Raw genomic sequence first — 19545 nt, 5'->3', positions numbered from 1 at the left:
TCACTGAAATACATCATGTCCCTTTTTTCATCAAACAAATCGACAAAGAGCGAATCGAACGGATCAAACAACAAGGAGGTGAAATCCGAAGAATCATGGCATGGTCTGCTACGACGATCCTTTCTCAGGAATTTTCTCTATAATGATGAAACTGGTACGCTTGCTCGCTTCACTCTACACATTCAAGATTGGGAGAATATCATTAACCTATAATCAATCATTCACGTCAAAATAGTGTATGTTCAAATGGCAAATATCAGGCGTAGCGGAGATGTAAGGACATATATGCATGCATTCATCGGCATACCTATTCTTTAGACCTTACTCTAACTGCTACTCCATTGGTATTTATTAGATCGCCCTGCATTCGATTCAGTTTCTAGACTTTTTGGAAGATGACCCGCAATATCTGATATTTCAGTTGGCCGTCAACAACAATTCCCTCATGGGGGACTTAAAAGCATGCGCCAAGGCCGAATTATGCTGGTATATTTGACTCGTTTGTCCTTAAGTAGTGCATGAATTGACAGAATGATTCCTAGGAACATGCCCAAATCTAAAGAGCATTTCTACCTCAGCGGCCGATTCTATATCGCCTCGGCTCCCATCCAAGTTACCCGTTATCCGCCCCCACGCATCCGCCCTGAGATTGACGCAGCGTCCTATTGGGAAGAGCTGCGACTTAGGCAGTGGCGCCGACTCAACCCCCAGATGCGCTCAACCTACACTTGGCCTCCATCAGGGGAAACGCCTCGTGCGAACCAGGCATACGCGTGCTTGAGCTTGGATGCCATCGCGGACGATAGCCCCCAGGATGCACGCCGGATAATTCACGATATCGCGTTGGATAACTTTTGCTTATTGGTGTTCAAGGTACTGGGGGTGACGCATTTCAACTATTCCACATTCCCTCCAACACGGACGGTAACTATCGTGTGGCCTTTGTTTATTTTGGGGGACGAGTCGGAGAGGAAAACAGGCGCTAATTGAACCCACTCCTAATCTTGACTAACTTGGGTCCATTCCATTAGGTTTATACGTTAAACCAAGAGAAGGGCAAGTGGGAGAGCCTAGAGTCAAATCCGTGACGAGCTGCTTCGAATCCCAAAAGGCCGTTTCTTTGAGAGAAAAGGGCCACCCATCCCACCCTATTTCTATTCCTTTTGATAAGGCATTTGTTCTTTATGCTGTTGCTGTTGTAAAAGCTATGCGAGTTGTTTTGATGGTAAATTATTATTTCAAATATTTCGGGCTGCGAGAATTTTGCAAATTTTTTCGGATGATGCAGCGTCCCACATTCCTTTTTTTCCATCTTTTCCAATGTTTCCTCCGCCTCGTTTGGCATCCAACCAGCCTCTAGGAGAAGCCTCAGGACTTTCCGCGAAAAAAAAATTATAGGCATAATTACTAAAAATTGGGCTTGCCATTTTTCTTTGCTCAATTCCCTCCAATTCTTTCTCCCCATTTCCTTCCTTCCTTCTCTTGTATAGCCTTCCTCTTCCCCTCTTCTCTGCCTGTATTTCCAGGCTACTTCCTTTGCTCAAATTTAGTTAAAATTACATCGAGGGTATAATGGCCGATCAGCCGCATTTGCGGCCCACCTCAACTAGAATTTCGATGGAAGCTCCCAAGCCAAGGGACCGTGATAGACCCAACTCCCATGAGTCTAATCGCTCCACCATTCACCAGTCGCGCCCTGGATCTGCGCATTCCACCCACGTACGCCAATCGACCCAATCCAAAATCTCAATTCGCAAGGCTGGCAAGAACACTCGACGTATATTTGTCAACATTCCATTACCCTCTTCATTTCGCGATTCTAAGGGCTACCCCAAGACACAATACACTACAAATAGAATTAGAACCTCCAAATACACTCTTGTGACATTTGTACCCAAAAACCTTTTCGAGCAATTCCGGCGACCTGCCAATATATTTTTTCTTGGAATGGCAGTAATTCAGCTGGTGCCTTACTTTGGAGTAAATAGCCCGGTATTTACCCTGTGAGTAGCGGAGTGATATATATCTGGAAATGCGTGAATCTCCCAATGGGATTTGCAAGAATTCTTCATTTCTAATGAATCCAATAACTACTTATTAGGCTCCCGATTTGCACAGTGGTCGCCATTACCATGCTCAAAGATGGCATTGAGGATTGGAAGCGCCATCAGGTGGATAATAGCTATAATAGCTCACAAACTCATATCCTGCGTAATGTGCCAAATTACAACTATGCGCTGGAGGAAAATGCAGAGTCAGCGGAAGCTGAAGCAGAGTTTGTAAAAGCAGAGTGGGCTGACGTTCGTGTTGGTGATATCCTCTATCTTCGAGCGAACGATCAGGTTCCTGCCGACGCAATACTTCTTTCCACTAGTGACGAGGAGGGTTTATGCTACGTTGAGACAAAAGATCTTGATGGCGAGACCAATCTCAAGTCACGCCGCTCCGTCAAGGATTTCTCACTGCAAACCCCGCAAGACTGCGCGCAACTCTCCCTGATCATTGATTCGGAGGCCCCGAATGCAAACCTTTATTCATATCACGGTGCAGTTTTGGAGGTGGAGCGTGCAGGTTCCGACATTCATGAAAAAAATGCGATCCCCGTAGATACTCGGCACTTGTTGTTGCGTGGACATGTGATGCGGAATACAGAATATGCGATTGCTGTGGTTGTCTGTACCGGAAATGATACCAAAATCATGCTGAATTCGGGTGATACTCCGAGCAAGCGCAGTTACATCGAGAAGCGGATGAACTTTGAGGTGTGTGGGATGCAGCAGCTTTTATTTTCTAAATTTGTACCACTAATAACCTACGTTGCAAACACTCCTTTTTAGGTTATTTTGAATTTTGTGGTCCTCGCTCTCCTGTGTACGCTTGTAGCCATCGGATATGGCCTCACCCTAAAGAGCTGGCAGGGAACGCCGAAGTTGAGCATGTTTGAAGCAAATAATGAGGCGCCTCCGCTCGCTGGATTCACCACTTTCTTGTGAGTATCGCGGCGTTGATCAAGGAAACATTGGCCCGAGGTCTAACTTATTTGAATTTCAATCAGCGCAAGCTTGATCATTTTCCAGAACATTGTGCCGATATCGCTCTACATTTCGATTGAATTTGTCAAACTTTTTCAGGTGAGTCCACCCCTTGAAATTTTTAGTAGCTTCCCCTTGTTTAGTATAATGACCACATTTTTGTCATAGGCATTCTTCATTTACAATGATCTGGATATGTGGGATGACGAAGCGGAGAAACCTTGCATCCCCAAATCGGTAAGGAATTGGATTGTCACAGCGAAAACGTGATAAACATATATTCATACAAATGAACTTTATCCTCCCTCTCTCTAGTGGAATCTCAGTGATGATCTCGGCCAAATTGAGTACATCTTCAGCGATAAAACCGGGACGCTGACTCGAAATGTCATGGAATTCAGAAAGTGTAGTGTTCTCGGCAAAATTTATGGCAACAATGGCTTTGCAAAGGAGACCGAGGGTGCAAGAGGGGCTCGGCTACGACGGGGAGAAGGTAACGGTTCGCAACCTCAAGAGAGTGAGCGGGAGTTTGAAGAGCGGAGAAAGGAAATTTTTAAAGACTATGAGCAAGAGTTGCGAAAAACGTTTGAGCCGAAGTACTCAAGCACCTGGATGGAAGGCCTGACGTTTGCGGACCCTGAGATGTTCCGGGATATGCACCGAGGAGCGCAGGGGAATGGAGACGAAGAAGGGAAGCAGGCCGCGGCTGTGAGGGAGTTTTTGTTGTTATTGGCTTCATGCCATACGGTGGTGGTGGAGCGTCAGCAACCAGCTGACGAGAGCCCGCAACTGACACCTGAAAAGGAGGAGAGTAGACTGAATGGAAACGGACCCAATCCGCCATCCAATCGATCCGATAGTGAGAAGGAATCGGAAGCGAACAACGATAATAATGGCAGAAGCAAAAAGCGAGCCAAAAAACTATTCCCAAAGCTGAGCCTTAAACCGTCCCTGGGGATAGGAGGCGGAAAAACCAAAGAGAAGCCTCAGGACCCGACGATTCGAGTGCCACTTATATACCAGGCCGAATCGCCCGATGAGGCCGCGCTCGTAGGAGCGGCGCGAAATGTCGGTTATACGTTTGTGGGTCGAAAGAACACCACTTTTATGGTGGATATCCACGGAACCGAGTACGAGTTTGAGCAGCTGAATCTGCTAGAGTTCAACTCCACCCGAAAACGCATGAGCGTGATATTAAGGCGCCCAGCCCCATGGAAGGACATTGTGCTCTACTGTAAGGGCGCCGACAATGTAATCTTAGAGCGGGTTGCGCAAGGACAGGATGACACCATCAAGAAAATGTTGAGCGACCTGGAGGAGTTCTCGAATGAGGGGCTTCGCACTTTGGCATGCGCCTATCGCACCGTGGACCCGTCCTATTACCAAGAGTGGGCCCGCCGCTACGATGAGGCAGCGGCCGCCATCGACGGGCGAGAGGAGAAAATTGAGGCGCTTGCTGATGAGATCGAGCACGAACTGGTACTGCTCGGCGCGACGGCAATCGAAGACAAGCTGCAAGAGGGAGTTCCCGACTGCATTGAGACGCTCCGTCGGGCGGGCACCAAGGTGTGGGTGCTGACAGGAGACAAGCTCGAAACCGCCATCAACATCGGGTTTGCGTGCAACTTGGTCACCCGGGACATGCAGCTGTGGACCGTGAGGGGCGCCGAGACCCAACAGGTGCTCGAGCGATTTCGCGAGGTCTGCCGTGGAATCCGAGGAGAGGCCCACATTGCGTGCCGAGAGAGTGTGGCGTTCGACGAGGATCGGGGGAGAGAGAAACCCGATTTAGCCCTGGGCGGCGGGACCGAGAAGGAGAATGCGCTTGTGGTGGATGGCAGCGCATTGAAGCACATCCTCGAGGATGAGGATGCGCGCAGCCAGCTCCTTGAAGTGGCGGTGTCGTGCCACAGCGTGATCTGCTGCCGGGTCTCGCCGCTCCAAAAGGCCCAGGTGGTGGACCTAGTGAAGCGCGGGCAACACGCTCTGACCCTGGCGATCGGCGATGGCGCCAACGACGTCTCGATGATTCAGGCGGCGAATGTCGGGGTCGGCATATCCGGGCAGGAGGGCGTACAGGCGTCCATGGCCGCCGATTACACCATCTCGCAGTTCCGATTCCTCAAGAACCTGCTGATCGTGCATGGGCACCTGGATTACATCCGCACCTCGGAGATGATCTTGAACTTCTTCTACAAGAACGTGGTGTGGGTATTTGTGCCGCTCTGGTTCCAGTTCTTCTCCGGCTTCTCCGCCAACATCTTCTACGACTACAGCTTCATCCAGCTCTACAACTTGATTTTCACGGTGGCCCCCGCTGTGGTCCTCGGCTGCACCGACCAGGATATCACTAAGCCATATCTCCTCCGCTTTCCCGGCGTCTACGCCGTGGGCATCTGCCACGAGCGCTACACCCGGGTCCGGTTCTACCTCTTCTTCCTGGACGCCGTCTTCCAGTCGCTCGTCTGCTTCTTCAGCTTCTACTTCATATACTATGGCAACGTGGCAAGCGCCACCGGTCGGGACATGTGGTACGTCGAGGTCTCCACCTCGTCTGCGCACGCGGTCGTCCTAGTGGTCACGTTGTTCGTCGGCTTCAACACCTGCTACTGGAATTGGATCACCGACCTCTTCTTGGTGCTTAGTATCTTGAGCATTTTCGTGTTCACCCTTGCCTATGGCGCGCTCGGCTCCAGCACCATCTACGGCGTGGGGCTTGCAGTCTACACGCTGCCCGGGTTCTGGCTGGGTCTGCTATTTTGTGCGGTGGTGTGCCTCGGCCCCCGGATCCTCTTCACCTTTATGTATAACTGGGCATGGGGCATCAACGACACGCAGATAGTCCGAGAAATCGAGTATCGCGATCGCAAGAAACAAAGGCGGCATCAGTTCTCGGAAAAGGACCCCCACGCTTTCCCGAAGGAACCAGAAGACGTCGGCCAACGTGCATGAACGTGAATTTAATATGCATGTGGCTGTTTCCCCCTCCACTCTCCCCCCTCCCCCCTCCCCCCTCCCCTTCCTTATTCTTCAATTCATATCTCTAACTTTTTTTTCGTCCACACGGCGGATGTAATGTAGCATGCATACTTCTAGTGTAGATCCGCCCGTGATTGCTTGTAAAAGAACCATGTGACATTTATTTTATTCTATTTAACCGGCTAGTATGTTTTTTTTTCGCTATTTATTCGTAATTATTATTGTCAATGACTCTAGTTGCTTGTTCATCATACCCCCCTACTTCCATTTAGGTTTTCATCTTTATTATATATGTTTGTGTTTATTGCCACCTTTATTTCTATTGCCCTTCTCCCCTCTTTGCCTGCTGTTCTCAGCACTGATCGCTAATAAACGTCGCCCCTAACCCATCTACCCCTGGGCTGTAGACTGCAAACAGCGGGCTTCTTTTAATTCTACCCAAATCCAACGTTTTTAGCCTGGTTGGATTGGTATTTTGCACATCCTCCCGGACTTCCGGAATGTAGGTAGGTGATGGAGAGAGGGGAGGGAAAGAGGAGGTTCTAACCAGTAGGGAGCCCGAACGAGTCCACGCTCCTACTGACCAATACGCGGTGCGAAAGAGTCGCAGCCGAGAACGAGGAGTCACTCCATTCCGCAGCTCGCTTCCCCCGAGCAATCGGAGTTACACTCAAAACAAGGGGTTTCAGCTCGATGGGATTCAGGTCGATACCGGGTTTGAGAGGAACGTATCCTTTCCATATTTGGTATGCGATCTGAGGCTGGGGACAGGTTTGGTCTTATTATTTTCACGGTGGGGAAAGATCCCCCGTACCTTTTCCTTCTTCTCCTCCTGAAGCCAGGGCAGAGCCTCCAAAGAGTTTGGAGGAGATTTCACGGAATGCTCGCGTAAAAAAAGGTGCCCAAGGGATTATCGTGATAAGCATCCTCTATTTTCGGGATTTTTTTTTATTGTTTATACAATAGAGAAACAGAATAAAAAAATAGATAACTAATAGAAAAAAGAAAAAAAGCCAAAGATGAGAGAAATGAAAATAGAAAAAAGAAGAGAGAGTGGAAAGAAGAGAAGGAATCAAGAGAGTAAGAAGGGGGAAAAAATAAAGAGAATAGAAGGCAGAGGAAAAATCCCAATATATATCTCCCAAATATTGAAAAAAAAAATAAAGTGCAAAACACACCTCTTCCGTCCTAATAATAAAAAAAACAGAAAAGGGTACAATCTCAAAGGAAGCTATGAATATTTTGAGGTTAAAAAGAGGGGGGGGAAATATATGGAAAAAGAGGAAGAATGCGAACGATCGGGAAATATCAACAAGTAAAAAAAAAAAAAAGATAATAAAACATGAGAAAGGGGATCACCCCGTCCATCCAAGAGCCAGACCAAAACACACCTGGGCTGGACTATGCACCCTTCTCTGTGATGGCTAGATTCTTCATGCCTTTCTCCACCTCTTTGTCCAGGACCTCATCCGCTGCGGAGTTCTTAGTTCCAGCCGCTTGCTCTGCTTTTGAATCTTCGCTCGTGGGACTGGTGACCGTGTCGGAGACAGGAGGGGGTAACATTGGAATCAGCGGAGATGGCTGGTGAGGTTGCGGAGGGTGGTTGCCCATTGGATAGGCATAGTAGGGAGGCACAGGGCCCGCATACCATGGTTGTGCTTGCTGAGGGGGTTGAGGTTGGGGCTGGGGCTGCTCCCATGCTTCTTGTCTGAAGGGCTGAGGCTGTTGCGGGGGTTGTTGGTTGGTTGGGTGCTCTTGCTGTGTAGGGGGTGGATGCGGCACCGGCACGTGAGTCGGGTGCGGATGTGGGCCGCCTGATCCAGGGTAGACAGGTGGGCGATAAGAGGCAGCGTAAGCTCCCGCAGCCTGTTTGTGCCACATCACGCCGCCCTGGGGGTGGGGCGTAGTTTGAGACGGAGCCATCGGTAGGCCTTGGTGGTATACAGCACCTGGATGTGTGGGGGGATGCACTCCAAATTGAGGAGGAGGGCGTGCGGGACGCACCGCTGCATTTCCAAGGCCGGCTCCCGATGCCATGGGTGGGGGAGACTTTTGCAAGGCGGGAATCGCAGCCAATTCCCGCTGCATTTGCTCGTAGCGGTAGAATTCCCGGATGAGAGCCTCCCCGACCGAAGTCTCAAGCTCCGTGCCATCACGAGACACTTTGACTTCGCGGTTGGCGTTCCAGGGGTTACGGAGATGTCTGGTCTGGGTAAAAGGGAGCTTTTGCCTAGCGGGTATGAAGAGCAGGAGGCATTTGAGCAACACAGCTCGGAAGAACTGCTGAAACGAAGAAAGACTTACAGCATCATCCATTGGACCTTAAATTCGCTCCCCCATCGCTTATCCTTCCCCCCCTCTTCGCCATAGTCCGTCTTCTCCTCATCCGTCTCGCCTTCCTCGCCCTCCCCCTGTTGTTCACCTAAACCATTATGAGGGCCTTGGGCCTCCCCTCTATTGTTTTCGTCCTCCTTTTCATCGCTCGAACCTGCTTGCTCATCCTTGTGCACAGGTGCCCAGTGCACCTTGCGAGATGGCGTGCTTATTTGGCCTGCCATCCGAGCAAAGCCGTAAAATTCTCCACTCTTGTTTGCGCTGTAAATGAGATACACCGTGTCCGCATCCTAGACCACAAAAGAGGCGAAAAAGAAGGTCACCAAAGAGGATTATTGTGAGAAGCTTTGACAAAATCTCGTCACCAGAAGGGCGAGCCGGTACCTTGTATGCATTGTTTAGCATCGCTTCGTTGCGCGGCTGGGTTGCCCATAGCCCGGTCCCAACGGAGATGTCCAAATCATCCTGCGTTAGGCTCTTTAATATGAAAAAGCGTTCCTTACATTTGCGTGAGGGAGAACTATTGGCTGAGGTATGGTTTTGATAGCGGGGCGGGACATTGAAAGTATTGGGGAAATTTGGCCAGGCAACCGGTTGTAGGCTCTCCTGTGAGAGTGGCTAAGATGAAAGAATAAAAAGAAATGCATTTAGTATGCAGATTGTACACGGCCGGAGCAGTGCGTGACGAATTGATTACCCTCTGGGGCCGGCAGACTAAACGCGCACCATGGAACTCTACCCAGCATGCAAAAGAAAGTGGACAGGGATGAGTAGGGGAGGTGGGGGGGCTTGCTTCGGGATAGACATACCTTTGTTATGATATTTTTCGAGCCCCGCCAAAAGTGCGTCTCGACTCTTGAAGTTCACAAACGCGCAGTTGGACTTTGGTAGGTGATGGATACTCTGGGATGGCGAGAGAAAATGGGGTTAGTAACGCAGAAGAGTTGTGTACAAGGATCGGGAGGGGGTATACCTCGACCTGCGGGTCCGAGAAGAAAGCATACAACTCCTCCGTGACCGTATCATCGGGCAAATTCCCCACCCACATCGCCAAATCTTTCGGGTGTTTATATGCTGGGGCATATGCGGCGGAGGGGGTCCTCGACATTACGGGGCCAGAGTGCCCATTGCTTTCTCCTCGCGGAAAGTGGTTAATGGCGGATCCCGAGGAGGATCGCACCGGGAAATGCGAGAGCGAGGGTGGCGCGGTCATAGACGAATGGCGACGCCCACGCATTCCCCCACCAGGCCCCGGGGCATGGGGCCGCATAACGGGCGTACCGTAACCAGAATGCACAGGGGTGCCGGCGGGAGGAGAAGTATGCATATGAGCGGGGCGGTGCTGGTGGGAGGGATGCTGTGGGGGAGGTTGCACGGGCATAAATCCGTACGGGTATGCTGCTGCAGTCATGGAGGCATCCATGGCTACAGGATACCCAGCATACATTGGGGAAGGGTGAGTGGAGGTGCTTGTGAGACTGGAGGGATCGTAATAATAGCCCGCTGTGTAATAGCCTCCGTACGGCATGACCATGTAGGCGGTCGAGGGATAGGTGCCGACGGGTGGTTCTATGTAGCCAACAAATGGCAGAAATTGCGGAGCAGCGACGTGTTCATCGTGTCTGGTCGTCGGCTGCGGTCCGGGGGGGGCGAATTCATTGTCTCCCGCTTCGGACGAAGCTTGTGGAGGTGGGTAGGGCTGTGTGGCGTGGGGCTCGGCATTCATTTCTCCGTTGGCGAAGGATTTGGTGTCGGTGGGGTGTTCCATGCGATCGACATGTTCCACGTGGGTTGTCATTGAGCGAGAGGTGATACAACACAGATAACGCCGCAAGCACTAAGTGCGAATGCTTATCATTAACAATGCTGGAACGGAAATGAGAAGACACCAATGTAAGACAAGGGTTGGAATATGAATTCAAAATAGAGGAGGAAGGAGAAAAAAAAAAAGAAGGCTAGGGGAGGGGTGGGAGGGAGGGACAGGAAAAAAAAAAATAAGACGTATAAAAAATACGAGAAAAGCCCTTACACTGCGGATAAGGAAGAGGAATGAAAGTGAAAAAGTGGCTGGGGAGGAAGAAGAAGGAAGGCGAGTGGATATTTTTAAGAAGTTTAAGGGAGGACCGGTCGACCTCGCCGACAGAAGCGCAGAGAAAAAAAAAACCGCTCACAGGGTGTCTGCCCGACACCCATGCAGAAATAAAACAATGAACCACACGCGACCGGCCTAAGGTCACTTGAAGTTAAGGTTGCAAGCGAGGATAGTGCAGGATAGCCGCCCGCCATTGTCAAATGATCTGGCGGCTCAGTTCGGTGGCAAAAACTGCAAAAATCGCGATGCTTGCCCGCCCTTGAGCCCATCGGGCCTAGGACTGACAGGCTGGGACGAGGGCACTGGACGGCCAGTGGAGCGTGTTCTTTTTGTTGATTCTAGTTTCGAATTTCTTTTATTGCTCGCTTGCATGCCGAAATCTGATATCTCACGCATATCTGCCCCCTTCCTGCCCCAGTCCTCGCGCAGCTCATACGCGATGAATCACGAATTGGCACAAGCCACAGAAAATCCCGACATGCACCAAATCGGATTTCCCCATCCTCTGACGCGAACCCAGAGCGAATATCCGGCACGATGATCCAGCGATTAATACTAATCTCATGGGCAGCATTGTGTCTATTGGGATTAATATGCGCCCAGACGCCATCCACCCGCGTCCGGCGCAAGCACGACTACAAAATGGCCATCAAGTCCCCCTACTATTACAATCGCACCATCCCTTACTATGACGCCTCTGGAGGTTAATTGCTTGTGGACTTAACACCTCGGTATTCCTCTTTTTTCATTCCTCTCATTTTTCCTCTGTTGGGTTTAGATGTCTTCAAAGGCCAAGATTTTATTCGGCTAGCCCCTAGCATACCCGGGCTGAAAGGAGCACTCTGGGGCCAGCTGCCAAATCCTTATCCCGAGTGGGAGGCTGAATTCGCATTCCGCATCACGCCCCGCCACGCAAATGGGGGCGATGGAATCGCTTTCTGGTATACTCGGGAGAGGATGCAAGAGGGCCCCATTTTCGGAAGCGGGCCAAAGTGGACAGGTTTGGGGATCTTTTTCGACTCCGGAGCCAAGAGCAAGGACCAAGCGGAAGAAGTAGTTTTCGTGCTTGACTGATAAAGTAGTCCATTCATCAACGCATCATTGATGTCTCTCCTCCCCTTAGCGTAATCCTGTTATCCGTGCCGCAATGAACAATGGGGTGCAAGCTTTCTCCAGTGAAGAGATTCCTGCCCGTGAGCTTGCATCATGTTTTCGCGAATTGCGCGCACCCAAGTCGGTGGTATATGCACGTATTACATACCACGCCAACCAAACATTGCAGGTTGCAACCGATCTAATCAACAAAGGAGAGAGCTATATTCCTTGCTTCGAGGCTGAAAATGTACAATTGCCTGCTGACTACTACTTTGGCATCTCGGTAAGTTTCAATGGTTTCTGCGCGAAAGCTGGGCTTTTCTGTGACCTCTGATATACTGATACATATAGGCTCTCGCAGGAAAACCAGCAGGTATGCAAAACCTATAGAGTCATCTCAAGTTGGATATTGCTTCATAGTTTGCTATCTTTGCTTAGATGATCATGACTTGATATCTCTCGAAATCTATCAGCTTAATCCACCCGAAAAGACAATGGTATTGTCCAGTTTCTCCTTACCCATTTTTTCATCCCCAATTACTAAGCTCTCACCTTTTCCTAGCATCCCTCACGACCATTCGAGGAGGTCAAAAAACAAAAAGGGCAAGAGTTCAAGGGAGTTAGCATGGAGGAAAAACAGGTAAATATCTGCATACAATGAAGTGATGCCCACCATTTTCTTTTGTTTCTTTGCTCAATTCAAAACTATTCTTGTAGAGGATTGAAAAGGTGCAAGAGAACGTGCGAGGCCTGAAGCGGAATGAAGAGGAATGGAATAAACTTGGAGGAGAAGTGCTAGTAAGTAGATTCTGCGCATCAGACTCCCTATTTAGCTTTCGAACACATTTTCTGTCCCCCATTAGAATCAACTACTCGAGTCGCAGCTGCGTATCATTGAGAGCCTTAACATGTTACATCGGCGACTAGACACGCTGGGCGTGTCTTCGTCCGGGGAATCATCGCCAGACCTCAGCATAATAATGTATTCAGACAAACTTGTTTGTGGATCGTCCCCCATCGCTTTTCTAACCGCCTCTATACCTTTGCTTTACTGGATGCAGGAATTCCGTCCACGAATTAAATATGAAACTGGACAATCTACGGACGCTCCGCGAGGAAGTCAAGCAGATCGGCTCAAAAGTGGACGGATTTGACGTTAGTTGACCGCTCTATAGTGTGGATTGCTCTCTCTCACTAACCTCTGACGCCGTGCCTTCTTCCGGTTTAATAGAATCGCGCAAACGCTCAACTTCGCAACCTGCACAGCGGGCTCGCCGAGGCAGCGCAGCACCTCTCCAGAGGAATCGGCGCGTGGAGTATGCTCGGGTATGGGCTCGTATTCTTCATCATGCAGGCCGGCCTTGTGTTTGCCTATATGCAGTATCGGCGGAGATTGGAATTAAGTGAGAAGAAGTTTATTTGAGAGGTGGGAAAAGAATGGAAGTGCGGAATGCTTTTTTCGATCCACTTTGAAACATGTAGGCCCGTCTGAAACTCTGAGAACCTGGATTTAAAGTTTCTTATCTCAAATTGATGATCTCATCAAGATGGGTGGAGGTCACATGGCGCAAACATAAGATCCCCCCTGTTGAATGTTTATCTTTCCTCTCTTGTTGAAGCACCAAAGATTAGGACCGCCATTGATTAATATTTTTTGAAGGCATTTCAATGTTTATCCGTTTTTTAAATCGCCCAGTAAACCATATTAATTCCACATCCGTCCAATCCAAGCACAAAACTAGGCATTGGCTACACACCTCTCGCAACCGGTCTGCGAGCCTTGTCTCGCCAGCTCCTCTGCCCAAGTCCGAGGTAGACGCTTACCCGCCGCCTCCCCCCTCTCTTTTGCCGAAGCAAAAACATCCGAATCTTCGCCAGCAAAATGTTCCCCTCAGGATGTTGCTCATCGGCAGTCCTGGCGCAGGAAAGGGCACGCAGTCCAAGAAAATCAATGAGAGATTCGATGTGCAGTGCGTGTCCAGTGGAGATTTGTTGAGGAGAAATATCGCGGCGGGCACGAAGATAGGGCAGCAAGCCTCAGAAGCCATGGCAAAAGGAGGTGAGCCTTCTTTCTTTCGTTGCCTAATCGTACATGACGATGATGACTAACCAACCGCTTTTTCTATTTCCATTTTTGCGTTAGCTCTCGTTCCGGATGATATTATGGTTAAACTCTTAGGCGAGGAAATCTCCAGCCTTCAATATCAGGTACATCTCTTTTCTTATTCTATTTTTTCTCCTTAACCGCTAAAATTTTGGATTCCGTTACCGACTCTCACCCACAACCCTCGTTATTTACCCTCGGTATTTTCTTCATAGAACTGGCTACTCGATGGTTTTCCCCGCAACCAGAACCAGGCCATTATGCTCGACGAGTTTTTATCGGAGGAAGGGAAGCCATTGAATATGGTCATTAATCTGGACGTCCCTGAGGACGTGATCCTACAGCGGATTCTTGGTATATCTCACATATTATCTCATCTATGTCTTGCGATTTTTTAACCTTCTATATTATGGGGGCGAGGACAGATCGTTGGGTGCATATTCCCTCCGGCCGAGTCTACAACCTCAGCTATAACCCACCCAAGCGCCCTGGTCTCGACGATGTGACGGGGGAGCCGCTCCAGAAGCGGCCCGATGATAATGTGGAAGTGTTTAGCACACGCCTGAAGCAGTATCGCCAGCAGACTCTTCCCTTGCTTGAATATTATGACCATCAGGGCATCCTCTACTCGTTTACTGGGGAAACGAGCGACGAAATCTATCCGATGATTGAGAAAGAACTGCTAGAGCTTTTCTTTCAGTGAAGTGCGGATGACGTTATTGGATGCACTTCCGCCTGCCAACTCAACTATTTCAAGAATTTACAAGTAGATTTCTTTTGTGGTCTTTTGACTTAGTGCGCTTGTATTTGGTTTAATGCGCCTTAGTGTTCCCCCTACTATTTCTGCTTGGAATTTGACTTTGTTTCCTCTACTCTGTATTTGTTTCCCTTTTTTTATCACTTTCAATTTGTCGCCTAGTTTTCTATCTTTTTTTTTTTTTGTGTACATATATATACATAAATATATATTTCCGTTCATGAGTGAAAGATGATCAAAACTAAGTAAACCCTTTGTTCTCTATTTTTTTCCCCTCCAGCCATCAGAAATTAGTCTCAAAATACAGTAACCCTCGTGAATTGAAAAATTAATATAAAAAAAAAAATACGTGAAACAACATTGAAATAACATTGAAATAACTTGATAATATGGATGAAGTTAAACTCGTTTGTGTATGTGCTCCCAGAGATGGGGGGGAAGGGTTTCCCAAGCGGAGGAATAAGAGGAAGTGGGAGGGGGGGAGGGGGCACTTAAACAGAGGAAATCATGAGAATGCTGACGATAGAAAATGCTGATCCTAAGTGGTTGAATCCACTAGTCTTCACCCCCAAAATACGCGTCAAACTTGACCGGCGACACGCCAAACAACTCCCCCATTTTCACGCCCAGGTTATCGAGCTCCCGGATGACGTCTCGCATGGCCACTGCGTAGGCATAGTAGAAGATGTAGTGCTGATCGTCGTGGAGCAGGACTCGCTTCTTAACAACGGGGAGGGAGCGGATTCGATGGATCAACTTGCGCCAGGACTGTCTCGCGGGGGGAAGGTAGGGGGGTAGGGGGGTTTTGAGGTGGAGCGCGGATGACAGAACGTAGAGGTAGAGGAGAACGTTGCCGACCTGAAATGAAAGAGAAGAAGAGATAAGGGTTAGAGAGAGGGGAAGCGGAGGATGAAGTGGAAAAAGGTGAAGGGAGAAGAGCCAAGCAGCGCGAATTACCATTTCTTTTCGTTCTTTGTTCACAGGTATTATGAAATCTCTTCGTACGGACAAAAACCACTCTTCCCGCGTCACCACCACACGAATGCACAGCAATTTGTCCAGGATGTTCTGGCACGAGGTGAGCATCTGGGAGTAGGTGGAGACGGGAAACGGCCCCTTTAGACGAGGCTCCCCAGGCGTCAAAGCCAGAAGATCGAAGAGCCGCAGTAGGTCCCGGTGAAGAGCGAGCTCCATCTCCACGAAATCGGTGATGGTAGGCCGCGTGAGTGCGGCACGAGCGGTCTCCAGATCAATCTGATGGCGGCGGCGGCGGCGGCGGCGATGATGCGATCGAGCCTCAGATTCACCGTCCTCGTGCTCCTCCAACGCGTCAACAAAGGCCGATAAACTCCGCAGAGGCGCGGAGGGAGCTGAGTAGACCGACACGAGCTTCGAGTACAGCCAAGCGATCCGATGCAGGAACTCACTCAGGCCCTTTCGCAGCTCTCGCCGTGCCTCATACGGCCAAACATAATTCGTGACAAGGAGCCCACACACAACCCCGAGGCTGACGGCAACAAAGCGCCGCCAAGCAATTAGCTCTACCTCCACCTCCTCCTCGGCCTCACGATTGTTGTACTTGGTTAGGCATACCAGATTGTACGCAAGGAGGGTGAATTGTCCCATTTTCTGATGGCTAGTGTACAGATTCACGTAGAAACATGGTATCGCGAACAGAAAGCCGAAGAGCGAGAGCACCACCGGATTGTCCGGGAAAAGTGAATAGATGATCACGGCAGAGTAGCATCCAATCAGGGTCCCAAACACACGATACATCGCGGCTAAATTGGTCCCTCCCACTGTCGGCGTCATTACCACCATCAGTGTGATGATGGCCCACTCGCCACGATACTCGCGAAAGATCGGGCGCGTAGAATGCAAAAAGGCTGGAACTGCCGCTAGGATGGCCGTGACGGAGCACTTGAATGCGAAGAGGACTTCGAACTGACGGAGATAGGAGAGCCAAGACCAGATGTTGAGTAAGAACCTGCGCCAGACTGTGCGGGGAAGGGGCGTGTGTAATGTATCCATTGTGTTCTAAAATAACGGGTATTCTTTAGCAAACACATAAAAATGACCCCAAGTGCAAAATGAGAGCAGTTCGCTCACCCTTTCCATCGGCTGAAACCAGTGTTGCTCTGTCACATTCGCTGGTATGAGGGCGGATCCGTGTCGTTTTCGCAGCTGCTTGATACCGTCAGACCAATTGTGCCTTCTTAACGGGGTGTAATTTTGAGTAGAGCGTGAGCAGCACCCAGGCAGGATGCATCCAGCTGCCCGTCTCCATATGGAAGGGTGTGGAGCAGGCGTATAAGTATGCCCTGTTTCGCTGTCTCCTTCCTCGTCGGAGAGGTATAGCGTACTTTGGCTGTCATCGTTTTTAAAGAGCATTTCAACCTATTGAGAGAAAAAAAAGTTGAAATAAATGATTATATTCTCGATCATACAGGAGATAGCAGAGAAGTCGGGTAGGGTTCATGCTTACTTTGGTGATCATTTGGAGTAGCTCGCGAGCAAACTCTTGCAAATTAAACACATAAAAATAGACTAGAAATACATATTCACTTGGCCTTGCAATATTTTCTGCCTTTCGATTATATCGCCATTTTCGCTTGTAGAGCTTGGCCACCTCCCTTCTTTGCTCTTGCTCGAAGAGGAATAGTGCGGATTTGAGGTTTTGCTTCAATTTAGTGAAGGAGGCCACAGAAAACTCGGGCTGTGATGAATGGTGATTTGGCAGAAAAGAAGAAAGGCCGCGATGCTTGTCCCCAGTATTAATTGCCACCTGGAGCTGAACAATCGTGCGCTTACATGTGTACGCGAGCGCCTTCATTGGTCCTCCAACATGCCTGAGAAAATCAAAAAGAAGCCGTGTGCCTTCCTCGACCTCTTCTTCGGCCTCTTCACCGTCGCCATTCACCGTAGGCTTTTTACTACTGGCTCCAGTTGTTTCACTCTCTGGCTCATCAGAGGAAGACGCGTCCTCCTCATCCTCAGAGCTACTCTCGCTTGAGCTTGGTGACTCAGAATCCCTACGAGGCCTCCGCCCCTTCAATATCTTCTCCTGCAATCCACAACTCGCCCGTAGACCTCCCATATAGTTTGAAAGCTGCTGCAAGCTGCGGACCACCTCGGCATAATCATTCATTTTGCGCCTCTCAGCGCAATTGGTGAACTCAAGTCGTGCTTCTGCTAGTGACTTGTTCAATGCGGTGAACGTCGCACGGTTTTCTTTGAGCTCAGAAGCGAGTGCATTTTTCGAATCAAGAGGCTGATAGGGTAACTCGAGAAGAAAGGTTTTGACGAGAAGTTTTAGAAGGATACGAAAAGAGTTAAGCGAAGTGTTTATATCCTTTCTATGTAGCAAAGTGATTGGAGGCAACCTCGCTAGTTAGAGCCGATTCTGTGCGTTAGCCCAACTAAACCGGGCAAACCTTGAGGGAACTTACTTCAGCTTTTCAGTTGCATGAACAGGCCACACAATTCGGCACACCCCAATGCTTATTAAAGCGCCTGCTCCAACTGCAGAACTAATTCCGACAATGGCCTTCAACGTGAACTGACCCAGGGTCCAGCTGCCCTCCTTGACCAAAACTATAAAAAGGATGATGCATGCAAGCGACGAGGCTGTGTTGACGGTGGGGCGGTCGAAGCGAGCTTTCAGGTAGGATATAATGAACGTACTCCCCCCTAGCCAGAAAATCAAAGTAACTAAATGGCCAAGGAGAAGTTGGTCGTGATCATTGAAATATACGGCGGTGACCATGCTGAAGATACAGACTAACACTGCGCATGCGCCGTATATTAAACCTGATATGCAGAGAAAAAGAAGATGAAGAGAGGAAAGAAACTCCATATCCAACTATGTTTAGCGTACCAATCCCAGCGGCTTCCGTGATGCCACCTATAGTATTCATCGGCTTGAAAAAGACCGTCGCGTTGGCCGCCAAATGGGAGCTAAAGCCGACCAACGCATGAAGCTGTGGAATAAAAGTAAATAAGGATGCTAAAAAGTACGCTAATGCGCACTTGAGAATGTTTTTCTTTCTTGGCGTCAGAGTCATCCAATCTCCCACGTGGTTCCATATCCACCTTCCTCGCCTTGTTATATTGGGATGAGAAATGCCGTCTGCATTATTGTCTGAGTCGGAATCATTCGTAAGAAGAGGTGCGATACTAACGTTTGTATTAGACGGAGAAGAAGCGGGTCTAAGAGCATCGATAAAAGGTGGCGAGAGGACACTACTCAAAGATACGGCTCTTTTCACTTTACTTCCGTCGTCCATAATCACTTGGTAGTCCAGATCTTCCTCGTCGTCAAATGGCACATCATTACAATCTCTACTACCCGAATTTTCTCCTTCATCGTCTGCTTCCACATCAAAGTAATCATTGTCTGGCAGACTTTGGGCCAAATTGCGCACATTGCTTACTCTTTTTGTGGAATAAGCTATCGGATTTATTGCTGTTTTGATGCGGCGAACAGGCAGCCGACTCGCAGACTGAGAACTTGGATTAGTGGTTTGAAATTGCGAATTGGAAGTGAAGCTATGTGGACGACTCATAGCCACCGCTCCGTTAATGGTGGGCGGGGAAGTGCAGAGAAGGCTATCGGCAACAATATTTGAGGATTTCGACGGTTGGGAGTCCATTTTCCTCTCCATCACCTCTCTCGCGTCCAAGAACGTTAACAGTTTTTACCTATTTAATTAAATTTTGCTGCGGATTCAAATCAATCTCTAATAGATGACAAAAGTGAAATATTTATACAGTATTTTTTTTGGAAGGGAAAGCAATCCATAATTACATGATAGTACACCAAGTTTCTTCGCAGTCTGCAAGAACACTATATTTCAAATTCTTTTCCGTATATCGAACGATCATATATAATAATAAGCCCTTCAGAAAATTTTACAAAAAGGAAATGCTCTTTCCGAATTTTATTGAATTGCTTTATCATAACCTTGAAAAATTAGATTAAACTTGACATAGTATCAATTCAATAAACAATATTGCCGATAACAATAGTACCATTATATGTTCGGATAATAAAAAAAAATAAAAACTATTGGGACGTGAGAGACTCGAACTCCCAACCTTCCGCTCTGGAGGCGGACGCGCTACCATTGCGCCAACGCCCCAAGTCTGCACT

At 48.9% G+C, this 19545-nt stretch overlaps 7 protein-coding genes and 1 non-coding gene across 8 annotated transcripts; 4 read left to right on the top strand and 4 right to left on the bottom strand.

Annotated features, from left to right (window-relative positions):
* Nucleotides 1-15: 15 nt before the first annotated feature.
* Nucleotides 16-1088, top strand: VTP21DRAFT_10968 (uncharacterized protein; the record flags this gene model as incomplete). Its single annotated transcript, XM_069390361.1, has 5 exons — nucleotides 16-154; nucleotides 236-273; nucleotides 356-486; nucleotides 543-924; nucleotides 1032-1088. 5 exons carry the CDS (start codon nucleotides 16-18, stop codon nucleotides 1086-1088), a joined length of 747 nt encoding a protein of 248 aa, XP_069252518.1.
* Nucleotides 1089-1572: 484 nt separating this feature from the next.
* On the top strand, nucleotides 1573-5984 carry VTP21DRAFT_10967 (uncharacterized protein; the record flags this gene model as incomplete). Its single annotated transcript, XM_069390360.1, has 6 exons — nucleotides 1573-2003; nucleotides 2102-2762; nucleotides 2838-2989; nucleotides 3056-3131; nucleotides 3201-3269; nucleotides 3348-5984. The coding sequence occupies 6 exons, from the start codon at nucleotides 1573-1575 to the stop codon at nucleotides 5982-5984; spliced, it is 4026 nt and encodes a 1341-aa protein (XP_069252517.1).
* A 569-nt stretch (nucleotides 5985-6553) lies between these two features.
* On the bottom strand, nucleotides 6554-6937 carry VTP21DRAFT_10966 (uncharacterized protein; the record flags this gene model as incomplete). Its single annotated transcript, XM_069390359.1, has 2 exons — nucleotides 6554-6744; nucleotides 6826-6937. 2 exons carry the CDS (start codon nucleotides 6935-6937, stop codon nucleotides 6554-6556), a joined length of 303 nt encoding a protein of 100 aa, XP_069252516.1.
* Nucleotides 6938-7412: 475 nt separating this feature from the next.
* VTP21DRAFT_10965 (uncharacterized protein) lies at nucleotides 7413-10143 on the bottom strand (the record flags this gene model as incomplete). The annotated part of the gene is made up of 6 exons (XM_069390358.1): nucleotides 7413-8241; nucleotides 8316-8635; nucleotides 8730-8963; nucleotides 9043-9080; nucleotides 9155-9248; nucleotides 9319-10143. 6 exons carry the CDS (start codon nucleotides 10141-10143, stop codon nucleotides 7413-7415), a joined length of 2340 nt encoding a protein of 779 aa, XP_069252515.1.
* Nucleotides 10144-10974: 831 nt separating this feature from the next.
* On the top strand, nucleotides 10975-12955 carry VTP21DRAFT_10964 (uncharacterized protein; the record flags this gene model as incomplete). Its single annotated transcript, XM_069390357.1, has 10 exons — nucleotides 10975-11140; nucleotides 11216-11490; nucleotides 11561-11815; nucleotides 11884-11905; nucleotides 11971-12029; nucleotides 12095-12172; nucleotides 12250-12330; nucleotides 12396-12514; nucleotides 12594-12687; nucleotides 12764-12955. The coding sequence occupies 10 exons, from the start codon at nucleotides 10975-10977 to the stop codon at nucleotides 12953-12955; spliced, it is 1341 nt and encodes a 446-aa protein (XP_069252514.1).
* A 245-nt stretch (nucleotides 12956-13200) lies between these two features.
* On the top strand, nucleotides 13201-14339 carry VTP21DRAFT_10963 (uncharacterized protein; the record flags this gene model as incomplete). Its single annotated transcript, XM_069390356.1, has 4 exons — nucleotides 13201-13591; nucleotides 13676-13740; nucleotides 13852-13990; nucleotides 14062-14339. The coding sequence occupies 4 exons, from the start codon at nucleotides 13201-13203 to the stop codon at nucleotides 14337-14339; spliced, it is 873 nt and encodes a 290-aa protein (XP_069252513.1).
* A 609-nt stretch (nucleotides 14340-14948) lies between these two features.
* VTP21DRAFT_10962 (uncharacterized protein) lies at nucleotides 14949-19045 on the bottom strand (the record flags this gene model as incomplete). The annotated part of the gene is made up of 6 exons (XM_069390355.1): nucleotides 14949-15251; nucleotides 15351-16430; nucleotides 16503-16790; nucleotides 16879-17749; nucleotides 17843-18203; nucleotides 18271-19045. 6 exons carry the CDS (start codon nucleotides 19043-19045, stop codon nucleotides 14949-14951), a joined length of 3678 nt encoding a protein of 1225 aa, XP_069252512.1.
* Nucleotides 19046-19462: 417 nt separating this feature from the next.
* On the bottom strand, nucleotides 19463-19534 carry VTP21DRAFT_t87. The gene has a single exon. It is a non-coding gene; the product is annotated as a tRNA-Trp (tRNA).
* Between the last annotated feature and the right edge of the window lie 11 nt (nucleotides 19535-19545).

The sequence above is a fragment of the Calcarisporiella thermophila genome (assembly GCF_041956535.1).
Source record: "Calcarisporiella thermophila strain CBS 279.70 unplaced genomic scaffold VTP21scaffold_8, whole genome shotgun sequence".
NCBI lineage: Eukaryota > Fungi > Calcarisporiellomycota > Calcarisporiellomycetes > Calcarisporiellales > Calcarisporiellaceae > Calcarisporiella > Calcarisporiella thermophila.
This window is presented reverse-complemented; position numbering and strand designations above follow the sequence as displayed.